General features: G+C 35.2%; 1 protein-coding gene across 1 annotated transcript in view; it reads right to left on the reverse strand.

The window, feature by feature from the left end:
• Positions 1-22,193, reverse strand: part of LOC105535548 (ventricular zone-expressed PH domain-containing protein homolog 1) — a 151,141-nt gene that overhangs the window by 49,529 nt on the left and 79,419 nt on the right. The window contains exons 6-7 of the mRNA XM_011974662.1: positions 10,671-10,810; positions 7,231-7,365 (exon numbers count right to left, since the gene is read on the reverse strand). Coding sequence (XP_011830052.1) covers positions 7,231-7,365; positions 10,671-10,810 — 275 coding nt within the window. The remainder of the gene's footprint in view (positions 1-7,230; positions 7,366-10,670; positions 10,811-22,193) is intronic.

Below are 22,193 nucleotides of genomic sequence, written 5' to 3' on the forward strand. Positions count from 1 at the left end.
AAGCATCTACAAAAGACACTTTAACAAATACCCATGTACCTGCCAGCCAGACTTAACAAATGCTAATATTTTGCTTCTGGTTATTTAAAAATAAAATTACAGATGAAATTGAGATCGCCTTAATTCCCTTCCCCAGTAACATTTTCCTCCTTCCTTTGCTCACTTTCTCCTTATCCAAAGGCAACCTCATCATAAATTTGGTATAATTCTAAATATAGTGTATTTTTATCATAAGTGTAGTATGTATTATAAACAATGCATAACACTGCTTGGTGTGTTTTAAAAATTTATACAGTAAAATTTATGCTATCATAGTATTCATATCATAGTTTTGCAACTTGCTTATTAAAACTCAATATCGTATTTTCAAGATTTATCCCATGCTATTACATATAGGTGTAATTAATTCATTTTACCTGCCTGTGTAACATGACTATACTACAACGTTGTTTTTCCACATTCTTCTATCAAGAGACATTTGGGTTGCTCCTGATTTTTTGCTGCAAAAAATGCTTCAGTTAGTATTTCTGTACATGTTTTCTGATGCACATATGTAAGAGTTCATCTAGAAATAGAACTGCAGAAAAATAGGGCACATGAAATTATAATATAACCATTAATTATATTATAAAGCGCAAATTGCTCTTTAAGAAGTCTGTAAATGAAAATTTGTGGGTTTTGGTTATATGGATGAATGAAGTCTGAGATTTTAGTGCACCCTTCATCTAAGTAATGTACACTGTACCCGATATGTAGCTTTTTAGCTTCCAAGTCTCCAATATCCATTACACCACTCTGTATGCCTTTACATACTCATAGCTTAGCTCCCACTTACAAGTGAGAATATATAGTATTTGGTTTTTTTTATTTCTGACTTACTTCACTTTGAATAATGGCCTCCTGCTCCATCCAAGTTGCCACAAAAGACATTTTTTTGTCTTTTTAATAGCTGAGTAGTATCAGCACATTTTATATACTGTAATATAAAAATCTTGTATTTAAACATTTTTATGATCAGCTTTAAAGAGAATTAAGACTTCAGAAAGAAAGTTACTCACCCATCTTAATAGTAATCTAGCTGTCATTTTTGAGTCTAATTAATGACTAATACACACATATATATATGTGTGTGTTCTTAAGTGTTCTTTTTTCTAAACAGGTATACCTATTTTACTTCCATCAAGAGTGTGTGAACATTCCCACTTTTTCACATCTTTGCCAAGACTTGTATTGTCACAGTTTTTCTTATCCTGGAGTTATAAAGATAACTTTTGATATTTTATTCTAATTGTTATAAGACTTCATTGATTACATTTAAGCCTTTAATTTATTTTGAGTTAATTGATCTATATGGTGTCTGTGAAGGATCTATTTTTATCTTTTCAGCTTGGAAAAGTTACATGTCCTTACATTATTTAAAACATATTTTACTTTCTCTTCACTGATTTGTAATCCCCCTCTATCACCTACCAGGCTTTCATATATGGTTGGGACTGTTTCAGGGCTCTTTATTATTTACCATTAATTTATTCCTGTGGCAATAATCACATGAGTTTTCTTTTTCTCTAGCATAAAAATGTCCTCCCCCACAGTCTTTCTTAAGATTTTGTTTATTCTAAATTTAAGACCAGTTTGTCAAACTCCATGAGAAAAGTCTGTTGCCATTAGGATTGGTTATGAAATTGTACTTACATTTTAATTTGGGAGAAAATTTTCATTTATATGATAATGGTTGTTTTTGACCATGAAAAGGTCATATCTTCTCATTAATTCATGTCTTTAAATTTTTTTCATTAATATTAAAAATTTTTTATCATTAAAGAGTTTCACAGTTTTTCTTATATTTATTCCTAGGTCCTTTAGAGTCTTTACTGCTATTATAGATGGCATGCTTTTCTACATTTTCTATTTAGTTATTACTCATATATAGATTTGTTATTGATTTTATATGTTGATCTTATATCAAATAACTTTATGGATCTTTTGTATAAGTTCTAAAGGTTAGATTCTTTTGAATTTTCTACACTAATAATCGTATTATCTATAAATAATTTATCTTTCTCTCATCCTCCCTCTCAGCTCTATCTCTTTCTCTTTCTGGTTTATTCTGCTTTAATCCTTATACTTATCTGCTTTTGTCTCCCTGCATTGGGTAGGATCACTGTAAAATGATAAATTTTGAAGGTGATGATAGGTATCCTTGTTTAAGTTCTAATTATAGCAAATACCTTTACATTTTTTTCTATATGTATAAATTTAGCTCTAGGATTTTGATATCATGCTCTTTTATGTAGGCTTTTTCAAAAGGATTTGTTTCACATGTAGTTAAACAATTGTATATATACATTAACTGATTATATGTATATAATTGTGTTGGTTTCTGGACTAGTCTGTTCCATTTATCTGCATTAATTCTTTCCATAAAAGTAGAGTAATTTAATAATTGTAGGTTTTATAGTATGCTTTAATGTTTTGCAATGTCCTCTTTTTAGCCCCTCTCAAAAATTTTCAAACTAGTCTCACCTATGTATCCTTCTGGCTGTATTTTACCATCACTTCATAAGAGATAAAAAATAATTCTCTTAGAATTTAAATTGGAACTCAGTTAAAGTGCTAATTAACTAAGGAAGTATTAACATTTTTGTAATATTTACTATTTCCAATCAGGAAAGTGGTAATATCACTGTTCATTCAAGTCTATTTCTCTCCATTGCTCTGTGACTTTGAGAAAATTAATCTTTCTTCTACTTAGTTTACTCATTTGTAAGATGATAATGATAATGCTGTCTATCTCATAGTGTTATCGTTGGGATTAAGTGAAATAATTGATATTAAATGAACAGAATAATTACTGGCACATTCTAAATGCCCAGTAAAGTTAATTATTATTATTAATTCTAATAGTGCTCTTTTTATCTTAATATTAACTACAAGTAATGTTGAATTTATCTTCTTATTTCAAATAGCATACTCCTTATTTCTGTGTTGTTTTCTATTTGTTATTATTATTATTTTTAATGCCTAGTATGAGCCAGGCACACTCTTTAGATATCCTGGATTCTGTAATGAACAAGCAGACAAGATTCCTGCTCTCATGGAGCTTATATTCTCAAGTTGGCTCATGCTTTCGAGCAATACTAAATTATAAAGATTATACTGGATATTCTGGTTTTATTTCACTGTTTAATAAAAACATCTTCAGTTGTTCACCGCTAGGCATAGTTTTTCTTTTGTTATCAGACAAATATTTATCATGCTAAGAACACATCTTTCCATTGCTGGTTAGTAAAAGTGCTCACTCACTTTATTCAGTCAACACATATCACTGAGTGTCAACAGTATGCCAGGAGATGCTCTAGGTGCTGGGTGTACAATGACAAGCATATGTTCTCATGGAAATCCAATCTAATTAGGGACACAGACATTAATACAATTTTTATACAAACTGTGTGTGAGTAAAGTGATTGTTGGATTTTATCAAATGTCATGTAAGTGATAAGTTTTAAAAATTTGAACTATTGAATTCATGCATTTTACTAAGTTCACTAATATTAAACTTTTATTTTTATACATTAAAAATATTTTAGCATTATATTACATAAGCATTTCCACATTTTGATGCCTGTGTGAGATTGATATATAGTTTGCAAAAGATAATTTGATTGAACTTATTTATTTATTATTTTATTTTATTTATTTATTTTTGAGACAGAGTCTTGCTCTGTCTCCCAGGCTGGAGTGCAGTGGTAGGATCTCGGCTCACTGCAATCTCCACCTCCTGGGTTCCAGCAATTCTTCTGCCTGAGCCTCCCAAGTAATTGGGATTACAGGCATGCACCACCATGCCTGGCTAATACTTGTATTTTTAGTAGAGATGGGGTTTCCCCATGTTGACTAGGCTGCTCTTGAACTCCTGACCTCAGGTGATCCGCCCCCTTCGGCTCTCCAAAATGCTGGGATTACAGGCATGAGTCACCACACCTGGCCGAATTTCATTGAATTTTATACTGAAAATTCATGATTGAAATTTGGAAAACATTTCTGGTAATGTTGGTCTGACCAAAGTAGCAGAGTACAATAACTTGAGAGATTATCAGTCAGGTTCATCTTCCTACCTCCACTTTGAACCTCCCTTAATTCATGCAAGACGGGTTTGAATTTGTGTTATTTCAGGTGGAGTGCTGGCTAGGGATTAGAATATTGGCTAACATTTATTGAGAGATCACAATGTGTGGCCATTGTTCTGAGAGCTCTGTATGTACTGACTCACTCAAGTCTCAAAACAGTGCTATGAGGTAGGTACTAATATTATTTCCATTGTACAAGTAAAGAAACTGGGCACAGAGACAAAGGACACAGAGCTGGTAAGGAGCAGAGCCAGATTTTAAAGCGAGGTGATTCAGAGCTAACATGCTTAACTACTCTGGTAGGTGTATGAATTAAGAAAGGCAGGTTATGCTGCTATAACTAATACCAAAAATTCAGTTTCTAACAAAACAACAGATGTTTCTTTCTCATACAAAATGTGTGGTGGGACTGGGTAGCTCTCTAGAGCAGAAGCCCTCCGTGTGGTGGCTCAGAATTCCAGCCTGTTTTCATCTTCTGGCAACTCAATTTCAACATTTGCTCCTACAATCATCATTATCATGGTAGAGGAAAAAAGGAATTGCAAAGAATAGTACACTGGCTTTTAAAAGATTCCTCTTGGAGTGATACATATCCCCTCCCATATTTCATTGGCCGAATCAAGTCACATGACCGGCCTTGCTTCAGTAGACACGGAAATGTGATCCTCTCCTGGGCCCAGAGGAGGGAAGTACTAGATTCATTAGTGACAACCCTGAAATCGCAAGTGTATGTGTATCAGTTCTAGCTCTGCCACTGACCTTCAACAGGTCCCTTTGCTTCTGATTTTAACATCCAGAAAATGACAGAATTTTTAAATTTCTTCAATTGATACGTATTATTTAACGAGAGCCTAGTGTGTGCCAAGCACTGTGTAGCTCTGGCAATACAACGGTAAATATGGCAAAATTCCTGCCCTCAAGCAGTTTGCAATTTAATAGATATCTCACTGATAATTTTTAGTTCCAAAATTCCAAGATTCTGTTAAAAAGCAACCACAATAAGAAACTTCTCTTCATATTGTCCAGAATGTTATATTCTAGATACTCAGGCATTAGGAATTTCTTCTTTCTTTATTGTGTACCTGAATCCATTTCGCTGCAGTGAAACTCCGTCATTGCAGCTGATACGCACATGGCCATCTCTTTCAAATCACTAATGTATGTCTATATGGCACGTATTGTGAAAATAAAGCAGACTTTGCATCATTCTGTTAACTATTTTGAACTTAGTACAGAGAATACTTCATAAAAAATAGGAAAAAAGTACCTGAGAAATACTTGGGCAGATAATTTTGCCACACAATGTACATTGCAGGTATCAAAGTTTTTTTCTATTACTCATGAACAAACCAAATTATAAAACTTTAAAAATTTTTAAATTTGATTTACAGTTAATTTTCCCTTAGAGAAATGTTTATTAGCATGGAATACAAGAAATGTGAATAAGTATACTTGTGAGTATGCACAAAAGTAGTTTTCCAAGTATTTTTTTTTAATCTCTTAGGATTTGAAACAGCCTGCCAAGTTTTAATTTACTGGTTGCCTCTAGTTAAAATACAGTTAGCAATGAAAAATTTATGAGAACTTGAGGCACTGTCTTCAAACATGATGCAACAGTTGAAAATTTGAATGAAATGTGCAAAGAATTCCATTTTACTCCACACTGAAGCAATTGTGGCATTTCCTTTATTTTTAATACTGCACGTTGAATTCCTAAACCCAATCCAAAAAGCAGTGATGCAATAGTTTGATGGGTTTTTAGTGTCTTACAGACCATTACAAATAAACTTCTGATTAATTATGCTCATTTTTCATATTATCAGAATTCTTCATCACTTAAAAGATACTTTGTTAGTTTCACAAGAGACCGGTTCTGGAGTACTTAATTTGCTACTCGTTTGTACTATGAATTTGTTTAATATTGGCATGCTTGTCTCCCTTTTCAACAGTAAAACAAGGACAGACACCATGATTATATACTCGCAGAACATCTGGTTTGCTCAGTAAGCATCGAATACTTATTCCTGGGTTATCTAAAAGTCAAAATAAGAATAATCAGAATATTTGAGTTTGGGAAGGGCTAAAAGAGAGAAGCTGATAATATTTACTAGAAGAGATTAATAACCATTCTTTTCTCTCAGTATACATATTTCCCTTGAGCAATCCAGTCTTCTGCCATGACACTAAGTGCTAGCTTGTGACTCCCAAATCCATATCTCCAGTCAAAGCTTTCTTCCTGAAGCCCACATTGGCATTTAACCACCACCACCACCTGGTTAGTCATATAAACAGCTTAGATTCAACATATGTAAACCAGAATGCTTTATCTTCTTGTGTTCCATCAGATTACTTTGTGATTTCTCATTTTCAGGGTGATATTATCATCCAGTTAGCCAAACAATGCACCTGGAGTCATCCTGGATTCTTCTGTTTTTCTTATAGGCTGTAAGTCCTGTTAATTTGACTTTCTTAATAGCTCTCCAATCTTCCTATAACTTCTAACTTTAGTTCAGGCCTTCTTTCTTAGTCACTGTGCTCCTATAAAAAAATACCTAAGACTGGGTAATTTATAAATAATAGAAACTTATTTTTTATAGTTCTGGAGCTGGGAAGACCAAGATCAAGGAGTAGTGGAACTACAGGCATGTGCTACCATGCCTGGCTAATTAAAAAAAAATTTTTTTTTAAGATGGAGTCTTGCTAAGTTGTTTAGGCTAATCTTGAACTACTGGCCTCATATCATCCTCCTGCCTCAACCTCCTGAGTAGCTGGGATTACAGATACAAGTCACCACACCCAATTGTAAAATCTTTTCTATTTCATAGTATGCATGCAGTTATTGTGTGGTTCTAAGGAACCATATTGTGTCAGTATATAGACCTCAAAGGGCAATGTCCTTGTTTACTGGTACCACTCTATTCTGAATCCACTATGGTACCACGTGAAAATAATTACTTATAAGGGTTTTCTGATAATAATTAAAAAAAAGGTAAAGGAAAGAAGGAATAAATTAAATTGCTAAAAAAAAAAAAAAAAAAGGAAAACTGTTTCAAGACAATCTTAAATCTTGGCTTGTAACATGGCCAAGGAAAGGAACATTTACCTTTTGCTGCGGAAACGTGGACTCCATCATGGCTGTTTCAAAGCTGTGAGCATCCCCTGCCTGGGTCTTCTCCCACAGGGCTCTGAGAAATTGCACAGAATGACTCTGAATGGACAGGGGTTCAGGAAACAGGCTCTGAAAGGGCATTAAAGACAGAAACAGAATATACTATGTCTTGTCTCAATAGTATTGTTTGATTGATTTCAAGGCACTGTTTAGGCTTGGTTTGAACTTTAACATGATTCAAATTTAAATGAAACAAGAAAAAGATCTGTCTTAAAGATCAAACATATGGGGGTTGGGCGTGGTGAATGAACCTGTATTCCCAGCACTTTGGGATACTGAGGCAGGAGGATTGCTTAAGACCAGGAGTTTGAGACCAGCCTGGCCAATATAGCACGACCCCTACCTCTCTTAAAAAAATTAAATGAGGCCGGGCATGGTGGCTCATGCCTGTAATACTAGCACTTTGGGAGGCTGAGGCGGGTGGATCACGATGTCAGGAGATCAAGGCCATTCTGGCTAACATGGTGAAACCCCGTCTCTACGAAAAATACAAAAAATTAGCCAGGCGTGGTGGCATGTGCCTATAGTCCCAGCTACTTGGGAGGCTGAGGCAGGAGAATTGCTTGAACCCGGGAGGCAGAAGTTGCAGTGAGCCGAGATCCTACCACTGCACTCCAGCCTGGGAGACAGAGTGAGACTCTGTCAAAAAAAAAAAAAAAAAATTAAACGAAAAAAGATCAAACATATGATATATTTCAGGATTTCATTTTTTAACAGAAATTTAAAATTATTTCATAGTATTTTCAAGGCAGTTGATAATGATAGCCATAAGTATGCCTAACCTTTGTAATATAGTGTTTATCTCAGTGATTTCCCAAAGATGCTCCTTAATTGGAATATGGTTAATGTATTCATATTTATTTTCTCAAAGATCTGGGAATTAAGGAATAAAATCAAAGTAGAGCACAAAAATCAAGTATATTTATACAGAGTAGATCACGAAGAATAGAAATTAAACAACTAAGTTCATTATTAAATTAATCAAATATGAACAGTAGGAGTGGGTATGTTGGGGACAGAAAAATAGTTTTAATTCTAAAATGTATAATGGGTGAATATTCTTAAAGCTTTCAGATAAATTCTCTAAGTGTTGAGCAATAAGAATGTGAACATAAAGAAAATCACATTTACATGTATTTCATTCAAGCCAATGAAAATAAACTTTTCAAAGGAAGATTTTAACTTGTGTTTGTATATTTACTAATCAGTGATATGTCTAATAATCATTCACATATGATAGTGTTATACCTATAAATGTAAGAAGCTTTTCAATTCAAAGAAACAATTTTTAAGAAAATGTATAGAACATCTATAAAGGTATAAAATACCATTTACGTACATACAGTGTGATACATAGGATCCTTTATGTATAATGTATAATAAAATAATGAGATTAGCTTATGAAATCATATCTTCTTTTTACGTCAATGACTGTCTAAGCACTGATGTATAAGACTAAGTGGTTTGTATGTACAAACCTTCTATTTAGTGAATGAAGATTAATAAATACTATTCCAGAAAAATTTTATTATTATCATCAAAATGAACTATTTCTCGTACTGAATGGAAAAAGATGGAGGATCTTAATGCTCAAGTTAGTGATCCACAGATTTAAAAAGTTTAAGGGCCAGCAATAGATAAATTACATAACCCATAATGTGGATATATCTGAGAAATTATTGATTATTATCAAAAACTGATGCAGCACCCAATTTTTCATTTAAAGAACAGGACCAGATTTAATGAATCATCAATCTAAACAGAAGCATTTAGACTGGAGTCTGTGAATTTGAGAACTGTATGAATGTGTGCAGTTGACAGAAAAGGCAAAGAGTTTGGCCCAATGCACAAGAGTAGTGCCAGGTTGTAATTATTAATATCAAGTCAAAGTTTGATTTTTATTTACCCCAAAGTCAGAATTCAGGCAGAAGATGACACAATTATCATAAGTGTGAAAAAACAAAGAAATCATTACAGTAAAATGAACACAGAAGAAACATAGCATACACAGATGCTTTTTGGTGATTTTGTTTAAAGAGAAAGACAAAGAATCAGACAAAGTCAATAAAATAATACTGAGGGGCAAAAAAACCCATCAAGATTTCTTGGTTTGTTTTCAGAAAACTGACAACTGTTTAGAACAAAGCCAAAGATGAAACCAAATATAAAATCACTGATGAAAACTAAGTGAAAAATATAAGCAAAAGAGAAGAAAAATAAGGCCGTTATTTCAAGAAAAGGGACAGTCAATGCTGTTTTTTGTATTCACGTACAATTTGGTTCACACCAAAATGTGAGTTGTTCTCTATGAGATGTTATTAAATGTTCATAAGAAGACGCGTTTTAGAAAAAAACAGTATTCCTAAGGCATATCCAATCTGTCTCTTTTCTTAATTACCATAGTTCTACTTTATTATTATAATGTATTCAGCATTAAAATTCATTATTTTCCAATAAGCCTGACTTTATTTTATAAAGAAATACAACTGTCTTCTTTGGTGATTTTTACAGGAGCTATTATGAAAATATTTTATTAACAGAAGTAAATAAAGTGTCATATCATTTGGCTTTTCAGCCATGTTATAACATTTGCATTTTGTTTTTTTCTGCCTTTGCCCTCCCTGCTTCTAGCTGCATAAAATAATGCATTTTAAAAATAAAAATACGTTATTTTTCAACATATGTATGACAACAAAAAGATCACTGGGTCAGGGGTCAGATAATCTGAGTTCTGCCCTTCAGTTTTCTTATCTGTAAAAATGATTCCTAAGATTCCTTCTACTACTAACATTTTATAATCTATGTTCAAATTTTACATGAAAGTTTAGTGCATCTGAGATAACTATTTTCAAATAAGAATCTCTTTTGATGCTAACATCTCTGCATCAAATTCTTCATTCTCAAGTTGTAAGTTGCTCTTTACATAATTTCACCTATGTGCATATATTCTACAGAAAAAAAGAGACATTCTAGTATCTTAACAATGTCAAAAAGAATATACTAACACTAACATTAACTGGAGATTGGAAGACTCTAGACAAATCAAGGCTAGCACTACTACATAAGGGAAGCTATTCTCCCAAATACGCTGCTTTTGCTGTTGTTTAACCAAAGATATTTTCCCTTTCATTCTTCTTTTATAAAGCTAAGGATATTTAAGATATTAGTATGTTTGGCTAACTGATTAATAATTCCTTCTTTTATAAGGAAACTATCCTAAAATATAAAAAAGAGGTTAAAATTATTAATGAAATATGTATGTATTGCTGTTATCTACATATCAACTCTGGCCAAAGAATAATTCAATAAAAGTGATTATACGCCCATATCCCACAGGCTCATTAAAGAACCTGATGAACACAAATTATACAAACCTGCTGAAATAGAAACATGATCTGGATCCATGGCTGAGGTTCTTGACTGATGAGAATAAAACTGGACTTACTGTATAGGCAGTAATGACCCTTCAGGGAGCAGGTGAAGAACAACTTTGCTACACAACTTCTCACGGTGTCTAGAAACAAATACATACAGCGTTAAATGTTATGGTCTTTCCAGAGTTACACTTTATATTGATACTTCAGCACACAAATGCCTTTATAAAATATCCTTCAGTTTTCAGACTGTGAGCTAGTAACTACAAACAACTGTATATTTGAGAGTGGATCCATTTCATAGAAAGTAGATTTAAATAAAGATGTTTTAAATTATTATTATTGTTTTAATTAACAATGTATGAAGATTCTTTGAGCAACTCCAATGGGGGGGGGAATCCTCTCATCAATAAAATGGGAGATACTGCATCATTTTCATCTTGAAGTGATTACCTGGGAAAAATAAACAAATGGATTAAGAAAATCCAGGCATTTTCTGGGTAGTAAATGACTTGCCATGAACTGTAGATGCTTTTCTTTTGGCTGTGCAGGGGCCTCAGAGATAGCTTCCAAAATAACTCTGGCTGAGGTGTAGCTTCCTATGAACTGTACTGGTCAGGTTTGAAAAGGTTATCTCACCTTGAAGGATTTCAGCTGGGAGACTTAATGAGAAGGATACCTTCAGGGACAAGCAAGTAGTGGGTGGGTGGTGTAGAGGTGGTGAGGCACCATGGGTAGAGACAGGAATAATGAATACATAAATGAATGAAGCAAATATGGTTTGAGATTCTACGTGCTAGGCACTGTGTTAAGTACTGGATAATAAACATTATCATTAATTGACTTCCACATGTGTTACATGTTTGACTTCATTTAATTTTACCCTACAAGATGGGTATTATTTCTGTTATAAAGATGAGGTAACAGCTCATTAGAAAGCCAGTTTAGTAAACCACTGTGACTGCGTTGTTCACTCTTATAATCTTGGCACATGACTGATAAATATGAATAGATAACTAATGTCTGGAGAGATGAATGATGAATGATGCTCAGAGATCCAGAAAAAAATGGCTCAAGCCTGCTCAATCTGTGGCAGAGCCAGGATTGGAATTCAGCAGGGCTGATACCATGTTGGAATGTTTTAGGCTCTACTATACTGGGGATTTTTTAAATCTGTAGAGTCGTACTGATAGCTCATGGAGTATTTTTGGTTTCAGAATTAATCTGACATTTTAAATGAAATGTTTTGAAAATTAATAGAGGCCAGGCATGGTGGCTCATGCGTGGAATCCCAGCACTTTGGGAAGTCAAGGTGGGCGGATTGCCTCATCTCAAGGGTTTGAGACCAGCTCAGACAACATGGTGAAACCCCTTCTCTACAAAAAAATAAAGAAATTAGCTGGGCACGGTGGCATCTGCCAGTGACTTGGGGGGCTGAGCAAGAGGTGGGCTTGAGCCCAGGAGGTGGAGTCTGCAGTGAGGTGAGATCATGCTACTGCACTCTAGCCTGGGCAACAGAGAAATACTCTGTCTCAAAAAAACAAAACAAAACAAAAACAAAAAGAAAGACAGACAGAAGGAAGAAAGAAAGGAAGGAAGGAAGGAAGGAAGGAAGAAAGAAAGAAAGGAAGGAAGGAAGGAAGAAAGAAAGGAAGGACGGAAGGAAGGACGGAAGGAAGGAAGGAAGGAAGGAAGGAAGGAAATTAATAGATTCAGTGATCCAGTATGCCCTACTCTTAAAAATGGAAATGGACTAGAGTTTTTTGAAAGTTGATGAGAAAGCCAGGCACAGTGGCACACACCTGTAGTACTAGCTACTTGGGAGGCAGAAGTGGGAGAATCCCTGAGCCCAGGTGTTCAAGGCCAGCTTGGGCAATATGGTGAGATCACATCTCTAAAAGCAAACAAACAAAATAATAAAAGCTGATAAGGATCCTGAGTAAGGGCAACAGAGTCAGTCCCCACCTAAGACAGAGTGTTGTTGAATTCTCTAGTGAATGGGGGAGGGAGACTTATCTGTGCTCCATCAGTGGTCAGGTATGAAAGAAGTGACAGGCTTTTCAGGAAAAGATTGCAAAATCTTAGAGATAGTGGCCAATGAGAGATTAGAGGAGAAGTTCTTGGAAACCAAACAATAATGTGACAGGGCAAGTTAGACATATATACAGAAATGTTAATCATTAATAGCTTTCTGTGATTCTGAAACATTGGTAAAGAAGAGGACTAGCTTTCGTGAAGGTAATTGTTTCAGGAAATTAAAAAGATTTAAGTTGAACATGCAGTGTTCTTGCATAAAATCAGAAATCACGTCTGTATTCTGTGGGCGAATGAATCATGAGATGTAAAGAGTTCTTGAAGCCTCAATGGACAAGACCAGGGGGTCTGGCACTGAGAAAGACCTGGGAGAATAGAATGGAGCATAATATCAAGTTAAAATTGCCCAATCAGAAATTGTTTGACAATGATAATTTTTTTAAGTTGGCACATATGCTCTGAAAAATTGAATTTAATTTATGCTAAAGAAATAGGAAACCTAGTATCTCAAGAGTGCATACAAAAAATGGTATTTGAAATAAATCTAAGTGTAACATATATATTGAGATAGCAATATGTTTTGTTTTAATGGAAAGTTTCAAAAGGAAACAAGTTCTTTTCCAAGAATTCATGTAGTTAGCCTGAGAGTTGCAAGTTGGACTTTAGGCCTTTACCATGAAAACAAAGTTTCTGCCTTTTTCCTCCCTCTAAATTTTTACTGCCAATTCATGTTTTCTTTTGAAAATAAACATTGATTAGATTTATTTCACTCACTCTGAGCCTACCAGCTTTTTATATACAAACCACAGAAGTCTCAGATCACATAAAATGGTCAAAGTAGTACAAGAGAGAGATCCTTAACTTAGAAGCCTATACACTGGCTATAAAAATACATCAGTTCTGTGATACAAGGCTTCTGTTAATGCTTTTAGTAAATCTGGTCTGTAGCAATATTTTTATTCTCATTTTTTTTCAGAGCTTTCTTGGCTTGGAAAATTCTCCCCATGACATGAAGACTTAGTTGTTAATTTTTCCTGTATTTCCTTACTGTTTATTCCACAGTATCAAACAGTAGGAATGCAATAAATTGTTGTTGGATGAATGAACGGATGAGTGTCAGATATGTGTTGAGAGGAATAGGGGCCTGATGATGGTCCTGCTCTTAAGAAGCTTGCAGCTAAATGGGAGAAACATCTGAACTTGTAACAATGGTTATAAGTTGTTTTAAGTTTATGAGATAATGGAGGGACACACAATGATGACTGCTCAGAGAAATAAGCAACTCATTCTGACTGGAGAACAGGGGATCATTTTTCGAAGTATACCTCAAATATCCCCTTCTCCATGAACTTAAAAAGATGTAAGTTGAACATACAGTGTTCTTGCATAAAATCAGAAATCATGTCTGTATTCTGTGGGCGAATGAATCATGAGGTGTAAAGAGTTCTTGAAGCCTCAATGGACAAGACCAGGAGGAGAAGGGGATATTTGAGGTATACTCTGAAAAATGATCAAGATTTTGAACTTAAAGCGTGACAGAAACAAGCGCTTTAAGTGTACAGAACCCTGAAGGCAATCACATCAACATAAATATTTAAGGTAATTCCAGATAGTATGTTTAGTATATCTCAGTCATTGAAATATTACTTATATAATTGTATAATTGATGCCAAAAGGATTATTCATTTTTCTAGATTAAATGTTGAAGAGAGAAATCATGCTGTCTTAAATATAGAATGCTTTCCATATTCAACTAAATCTGAGAGTAGTTTCTTTATTTTTATTGGAATGTGGCTTCTTTTTCTAATAATTCAAGGATTTGGTTTGGTCTTTATAAAGACTAAAGTTAACATGAACATAAGTAATTATAGAGTATAATGTGTTATTGTTAAAATACCCAAATATATTACACAGATAAATAAATTTAAAGACATGATACAAAAATATAAGAATATTTGGTCTTCTTTTTGAGTCAAAATCTTTCAGAATCATTTTGGAATTCTTTGTTTCTTCTGCCACTCTTCCTCCACAATGCCATTTATGTGCCTTTATTCCTGCAACACATTCACTAGACCGCATCTGAGAAACACGTCGTCCTTCTTGAGAAACTAGACACTTGTAACCCATTTCTCAGGTGGCCATTCATAACCTGTGCCATTATATAGATTTTGTTTTGTTTGTTTAGAGATAAGTGTCTTAAGATTAAAAATGGAATATGGCTTTGATTTTTTAATAGCTAGTAGAAATATCAAAGAATTGGCTTTATGTTTTGGAAAAAAAGAATAAATTAGGTCTCATTTTGAATTCTTTACAAAACTTATCCTTTGAAAGTTCCCTCCCAGTGAAATAAGCATCAGACAAATGTATCTGGCTCATTTCCCAGGGTGTTCAACTGAGCATTGTAGAAACTGTATTTCTACAATGATTTATAAAAGCTCAAACACATGAATATGTTTGCTGAAACTGCTAGACTGTGTGTATTTACACATTGAACATAGCTTATAAATAAACAACAAACTCAGAGAAGCCATTTTGAGAGATTTAGGAAAGGAACTAGTTTTCATTGACTCCTTACTTTGTACACAGATGTAAGTGTAACCAATTACATTTCATCTTTATGAAGTAGGCTTTGTTATCTCCATCTTACTGAAGAGGAAATCTCAAGATCAAACTTCCAGGAAACAGCTGAATTGGAATTTGAACCCAGATGCCACAGTCTATTCTCTTTCTAGTACATGAATGAATGGCTCAAATAAAACAGAGGCAATAGAAATAACTCAAAAAGAAGTATAATTCAATAGAAAGAGCATTGGCTCAGGATTCAGACTGAGTTTTATGGAGATTGTGTTTCTTTTCCTCTCTGTCCTTGAGTTTCTTATCTTTAAAGTGTTAGCAAACCAAAAACTGATCCACAATAAAAAAAAAGCTCATCTACTTAAACAATTTTTACATTTTAATTTGCTTATTATCTTTCTCTCCTAGATTATGAGCTCCATGAGGGTAACAATTTTTTATTGTGGTAAATTATATGAAACATATAATTTATAGATAATATGGTTTAAAATTTAAACCATTTTTAGGTGCACAGTTCATTGGCATTAAATACATTCACATTGTTGTGCAATCATCACCACCATCCATCTCCAGAACTCTTCCATCCTTCCCAGTTGAAACCCTATACCCATTAAACCGTAACTCCCCATCTTCCTCTCCCCTGAGCCCCTGGCAACCAACCATTATATTTTCTGTCTTTATGAATTTGGCTACTCTAGGTACCTCATACAAGTGGAATCATATTGTTCTTTTGTTCTGGCTTATTTCACTTAGCATAATATCTTCAATGTTCATACACATGGTAGCATGTGTCAAAATTTTGTTTCTTTATTAAAGCTGAATTATGCCATGGTTTGCTTGTTCATTTATCTGTTGATGGACATTTGAGTTGTTCATACCTTTTGGCTACTGTGAATAATGCTACTATGAACATGAGTATGGAAATATCTCTTTGAGGCTCTGATTTAAGTTCTTCTTGGTATATACAAAGAAGAGGCATTATTGGCCACTTCTGTCTATATACCATGGGTGTACAAAGACCTATGCTTTGACCCTGATCTTGAGGAAAAAAATAAAAATTTTGTATTGTTATGTGAAAACATATACTTAAATAAAAGCATAAGAAAAGGTCTGTACTGTTATAGATCAACCATCGACAGTGATTACTTTCATATTGAGAAGTGGGAGTGGGGTGAGGAGCATGCACTTTTTACTTCATATACTCCTGTATTATTTTAATTCTCTCCTTATCAGTTTTTATTCATGTATTGCTTATATAATTTAAAAATATACAATGAAAAAGTGCCATTTGTTAAAGCAGGCAATTTATTTATGTGTATTTTTCAAGATGGAATCTCACTCTGTTGCCTAGGCTGGAGTATAGTGGTGCAATCTGGACTCACCACAACCTCTGCCTCCTGGTTCAAGGATTCTCCTGTCTCAGCACACCCTGAGTAGCTGAGATTACAGGCACGCACCACCACGCCTGGCTATTTTTTTTTTTTTTTTTTTTTTTTTTTTTTTGTAGAGACAGGGTTTCACTACGTTGGACAGGCTGGTCTTGAACTCCTGACCTCAGGTGACCCGCCTGCCTCAGCCTCTCAAAGTGCTGGGATTACAGGCATGAGCCACCGTGTAATATTTTTAAATTCAGGGATACATGTGCAGGATGTGCAGATTTGTTACACAGGTAAACATGTGGCATGGTGGTTTGCTGCAGAGATCATCGCATCACCTAAGTATTAAGCCCAGCAACCACTAGCTATTCTTCTTGATGCTCTCCCCACCCTCCAACAGGCCTCAGTGTGTGTTGCTCCCCTCTATGTGTTCTCATAATTCAGCTCCTTTTTCTACGTGAGAACATGTGGTATTTGGCTTCCTGTTCCTGCATTAGTTTGCTGAGGATAATGGCCTTCAGCTCCATCCATGTCCCTGCTAAGGACAGAATCTCGTTGTTTTTATTTTATTTTATTTTTATGGCCACATAGTGTTCCATGGTGTTTATGTACCAAATTTTCTTTGTCTAGTTTGTCATTGATTGGCATTTAGGTTGATTCTGTCTTTGCTATTGTGAATAGTGCTGCAGTAAACATACACGTGCATGTATCTTTATAATAGAATTATTTATATTCCTTTGGGCTTATACCCAGTAATGGGATTGCTGTGTCATATGTTATTTCTGCCTCTAGGTGTTTGAGGAATCGACACACTATCTTCCACAATGGGTGAATGAATTTACACTCCCACCAACAGTGTAAAAGCATTCCTTTTTCTCCACAACCTCACCAGCATCTGTTGTTTTATTGACTTTCTAATAATAGCCATTGTGACTCATGTGAGATGGTATCTAATTGTGGTTTTGATGTACATTTCACTAATGATCAGTGACGCTGAGCTTTTTTTCATATATTTGTTGGCCACATGTATGTCTTCTTTTGAGAAGTGGCTGTTCATGTCCCTTGCCCACTTTTTAATGGGGTTGTTTTTTTCTTGTAAATTTGTTTAATTTTTTTGTAGATGCTGAATATTAGGTCTTTGTCAGATGGATAGATTGCAAAATTTTTCTCCCATTCTGTAGATTATCTGTTCACTCTCATGATCGTTTCTTTGGCTGTGAAGAAGCTCTTTAGTTTAATTAGATCTCATTTATCAATTTTTGCTTTTGTCGAAATTGCTTTTTGCATCTTCGCAATGAAATCTTTGCTTGTGTCTATGTCCTGAATGATCCTGCCTAGATTTTCTTCTAGGGTTTTGATAGTTTTGGGTTTTACATTTAAGTCTTTAATCCATTTTGAGTTGATTTTTGTATAAGGTGTAATTTTGTATAAGGGGTCCAGTTTCAATTTTCTGCATATGGCCAGTCAGTTCTCCCAGCACCATTTATTGAATAGGGAATCCTTTCCCCATTGCTTATTTTTGTCTGGTTTGTCAAAGACCAGATGGTTATAGGTGTGCGGTCTTATTTCTGGGTTCTGTATTCTGTTCTGTATGTCTGTTCTTATATGAATACCATGCTGTTTGGGTTATTGTAGCCTTGTAGTATAGTTTGAAATTGGGTGCCTCCAGCTTTATTCTTTTTACTTAGAATTGTCTTGGCTATTCAGGCTCTTCTTTGGTTCCAGGTGAATTTTGAAATAGTTTTTTTTCTAATTCTGTGAAGAATGTCAATGGTAGTTTAATGGGAATAGCATTGAATCTATAAACTATTTTGGACAGTATGGCCATTTTCATGATATTGATTTTTCCTATTCATGAGCATGGAATGTTTTTCCATTTGTTTGTGTCATCTCTGATTTCTTTGAGCAGCGGTTTGTAGTTCTCCTTTAAGAGGTCCTTCACTTCCCTTGCTAGCTGTATTTCTAGGTATTTTATTCTTTTTGTGGCAATTGTGAATGGGAGTTCATTTATGATTTGGCTCTTGGCTTGCCTATTTTTCTTTATAGGAATGCAAGTGATTTTTGCGCACTGATTTTGTATCCTGGGATTTAAGCAAGCAATTTAAATGATGTCTCACTAATTACCATGTAACAGGGCTAATATTTATAGGGCTAATATTTAAAAACCGTTTTAAATACGGTTTTCTTTTTTGCCTTCTGAGTACACAGCCTTTGCCTGAATACAGTAGAGCCTCCACCTATCTGGCTGTTGAGTAGTGGTGGGAATGGTGATCGGGTAGATATTCAGCAGTTATAGGAGTACCAAAAAAGTACAATGCAATTAATTTTTTTAGCTACCCAAATTGGGTTATGCAGCAAGATAATAGCCTTGCAAGTGCAAGGATTTCTAAATTTCCTTACCTCCCTTTAGCCTATCATTCCTGAGCATGGGGGATATAGATTGTAGGACCTGTAGTATGAAAAGGGTGACAGCTTCGTCAGTTCTATGGTTGTTAGGTAGGAGAATATAGCATGGAACAAGTGAAAGAGAACATGTTTTAGTTCTGGAAGGGGAAATTATGGAGAGAAGGAGAGAGACAGAGAAGTATAAAGCCATCAGAAGTGGGCCCTGACTTTCTTTCACATGTGGGCTTTGGCCTGGAGAAGAAGTATATTAGATACATTATGGTAACACCAAAGGCAATGGTCACCGTTAGGAAAGAGATTCACTCCCAGGTGGCCCTCAGCACCAACACAGGGTAGCCAACTTAATTAAAAGCACGCTCATGAAGCCAGGCAGAAAGGAGTCTCTGAGGTTCAGCTTTCATGGTCACTCTTTCCTCTGTTTTGGAGTAGAGTGGAGCCAGAAGTAGCTGAGGCTCTTGCTAGTCAGCATTTCAGAGAATTCACCATAGTGAGGCAAGGGGTATGGTGTGGCTCTGCACAGTAGACTGCAGAGAGAATTGTCCAAGCCAGGACTTAGGGGGGCATTTCACACCAGTGGGCACTGAGATTAGGTCAGATTGGCAAGGGAGACCCCTGGACCGGTCCATGTGTAGAGTGGAAAAAACCCATTATCCTTCAGGCAAGAAGACACACCACACCCCTATCTAGGAACATTAACGCTTTCCACCACCACAAGGGAGCAGGAGCCACTTCCTTATGTCCCCAGATGCCACCTTAGGGAGATAAGCATAGGAGAGATGAGAGAAAGAACATTTTTTATCCAAATGAAAGTTGTCTCCTAAAGTACCATTCACATGAGCAGATGGGATTAACTTTAGGCAGGGACTCTTAGTTAATTTTCTTCCTCACTAACCAGTGGTTGGCTGCTCTTGATCAGCCCTAGACATAATGATGGCACATTTTTCTCTGCAATTCTAAGTTGTAATGTAAAATAAATTTTATAATATTACAATAAGTGAAAAAGTAATCATGGAGAATAAAACTATGGTACAGTGAAGAAGAAGACTCATGTGGAGAAAGAAATCTTGTCCTAAAGAATCAGGGAGCATTAGGAACACTTATAAGAGTCACACAGCAAAGGGTAGAGGATGGGGAGTGAGCTGTAGGAGGACACTGAGGGTTTGCATGTGAGGGCTGAAATCGAATAACACACAGTGGTATGCAGTGTCCCTTGGTGCATATACATTTACAAATTTCTTATATGAAAACTGTTAAAAACTTGTGCCTGCTTGCTGCTTTATGTTACTATTAAAGAACAGAGTACGACTTGCCCATTAACCTATTCAAATCAGGTGTTGAACAGCCTTGGATACTCTCACAAGCAATGTTTCTGCCCTGAGAGAGGGAACAAAGAGCCCTTCCTGTCAGAAGGCACTCTAAAGCCAACTTCTCTGATCCCTTATCCAAAGTTCAATTATTCTCCAAGGTGGTGAGCACAGATTCTGGAGCGAGACTTTCCTATTTACCAGCTGTGTGTCTTTGGGCAAGTTATACAACCTCTCTGTGGCTCAACCTGGAAAACTAATAAGAACTCCTATTTCTAAGTGTTGTTTGGGGTGACCGGCCATCCCGATTTGCCTGGGATTAGGGTGGCCCCTGAGACGCAATTCTTGCAGTGCTATCACTAGGAAAGTGCTGGACAAAGTGGAATGAGTTATATGAGGATAAAATAAGTTAATTCATGTGAGGCTCTCAGACAGACATGTGTTTTCACAGAGCATGCGTTTAATAATGTTCATTATCATAATCACTGTTACTGCTACTATTATATATGGAAAAAGAGAAAAAAAAAGATCCCTAGACCAGGTGGAAATGTTTGAATGTTGCTGTAATGCTGTTTTAATTAGAGGAAAGAGACTGCATAATGACCCTCGGCATCTAGGTTGCTCAGTGTCCTGAAATGTTCACCTAATTGTTTAATTTAAAATGAACTTACTACACAGCTAATAATGATGTATGTGTAAGCCAAAATCCTATTCTATACAATGGAAATACATTTCTCTGGGGACAGTGCACAAGTAGAAGGTCCAGCAAGAAAGAAGACCTCATAACAGTGCATAAAGCCATCACTTGCGCTCTGTGAGCATCTCCAAAGTCCTAGGACTGTAAGGTATGTGCAAGTGAGGCTTTTGATGTATATGTTGTTTTGAGGCTCAGAAGCACAGAAATGTTGCAGGAATGCCACCAGGAAGCTCAGGAAAGGCTTGATATTTTGCTCTATTCAAAACTTTGTGACAGGAAGATTAAAAAAAAGCTAACATTAATTGATTAGTTTTTAAGTACGGGCAATGTTCTAAGAGTTTCATATGTGTATTGCCATTTAATACTCATGCCAATGAAGTAAATACTTCCAGTTTTGTGGAAGAATCTGAAGCTCAAAGATGTCAAGTAATTTATCTAAGGTCACAAGGCTAGCAACTGGCAGTCCAGACAAATCTAGACTGTTTGGCTCTAGTGCCCATTATACTCTGCAGCTTACACAGGTTATGCATACATGAAGCAGCAATTATTAGTCCCTCTTTTTAAGTCAAAGAAGGATTTAATTTATACCCTTTATTTTTAATGATTTAAATCTTATAAATTATATATCACCTTCATTTATTCTGTATTTAGAGACTTGTTGATAATTTGCTTTTGGTATTTACTGCAGTTTTTATCTTTATAGTGTAATTGAATGAGTTATATGGCACATTCCCATCTATGCCCAAACCTCTCTTGAGAGAAGCCCAAGTGATTGACCCATCAAATCCCAGCTCGAGATATTAGTGTTTTCCAGTGGGAACCACCTGAACTGAAGGCAACAGGAATCGAAGAACAAGTCAAGGAAATAAATTGCTTCTGTCAGGTTAGCCATGGAAACCAGAACATCTATAGTAAAGGCAAATGTCATAATCATAAAATTATTTTTCTATAAATTAATGTTTTACACGACAGAGGTCAAGATATCTTTGAAATCTTAGTTTCATTTATTGCTTCTTTCAAGTTGTCTTCATGTATAACTTATTTCATTTTTAAGTGACCTAAAATCCAATGATGATGACATAAATCATCATAATTAATATTAAACAGAGTAGCCTTTTTTTTTGCTATTTCT

The sequence above is a fragment of the Mandrillus leucophaeus genome, unplaced genomic scaffold (assembly GCF_000951045.1).
Source record: "Mandrillus leucophaeus isolate KB7577 unplaced genomic scaffold, Mleu.le_1.0 Scaffold1477, whole genome shotgun sequence".
Lineage (NCBI taxonomy): Eukaryota > Metazoa > Chordata > Mammalia > Primates > Cercopithecidae > Mandrillus > Mandrillus leucophaeus.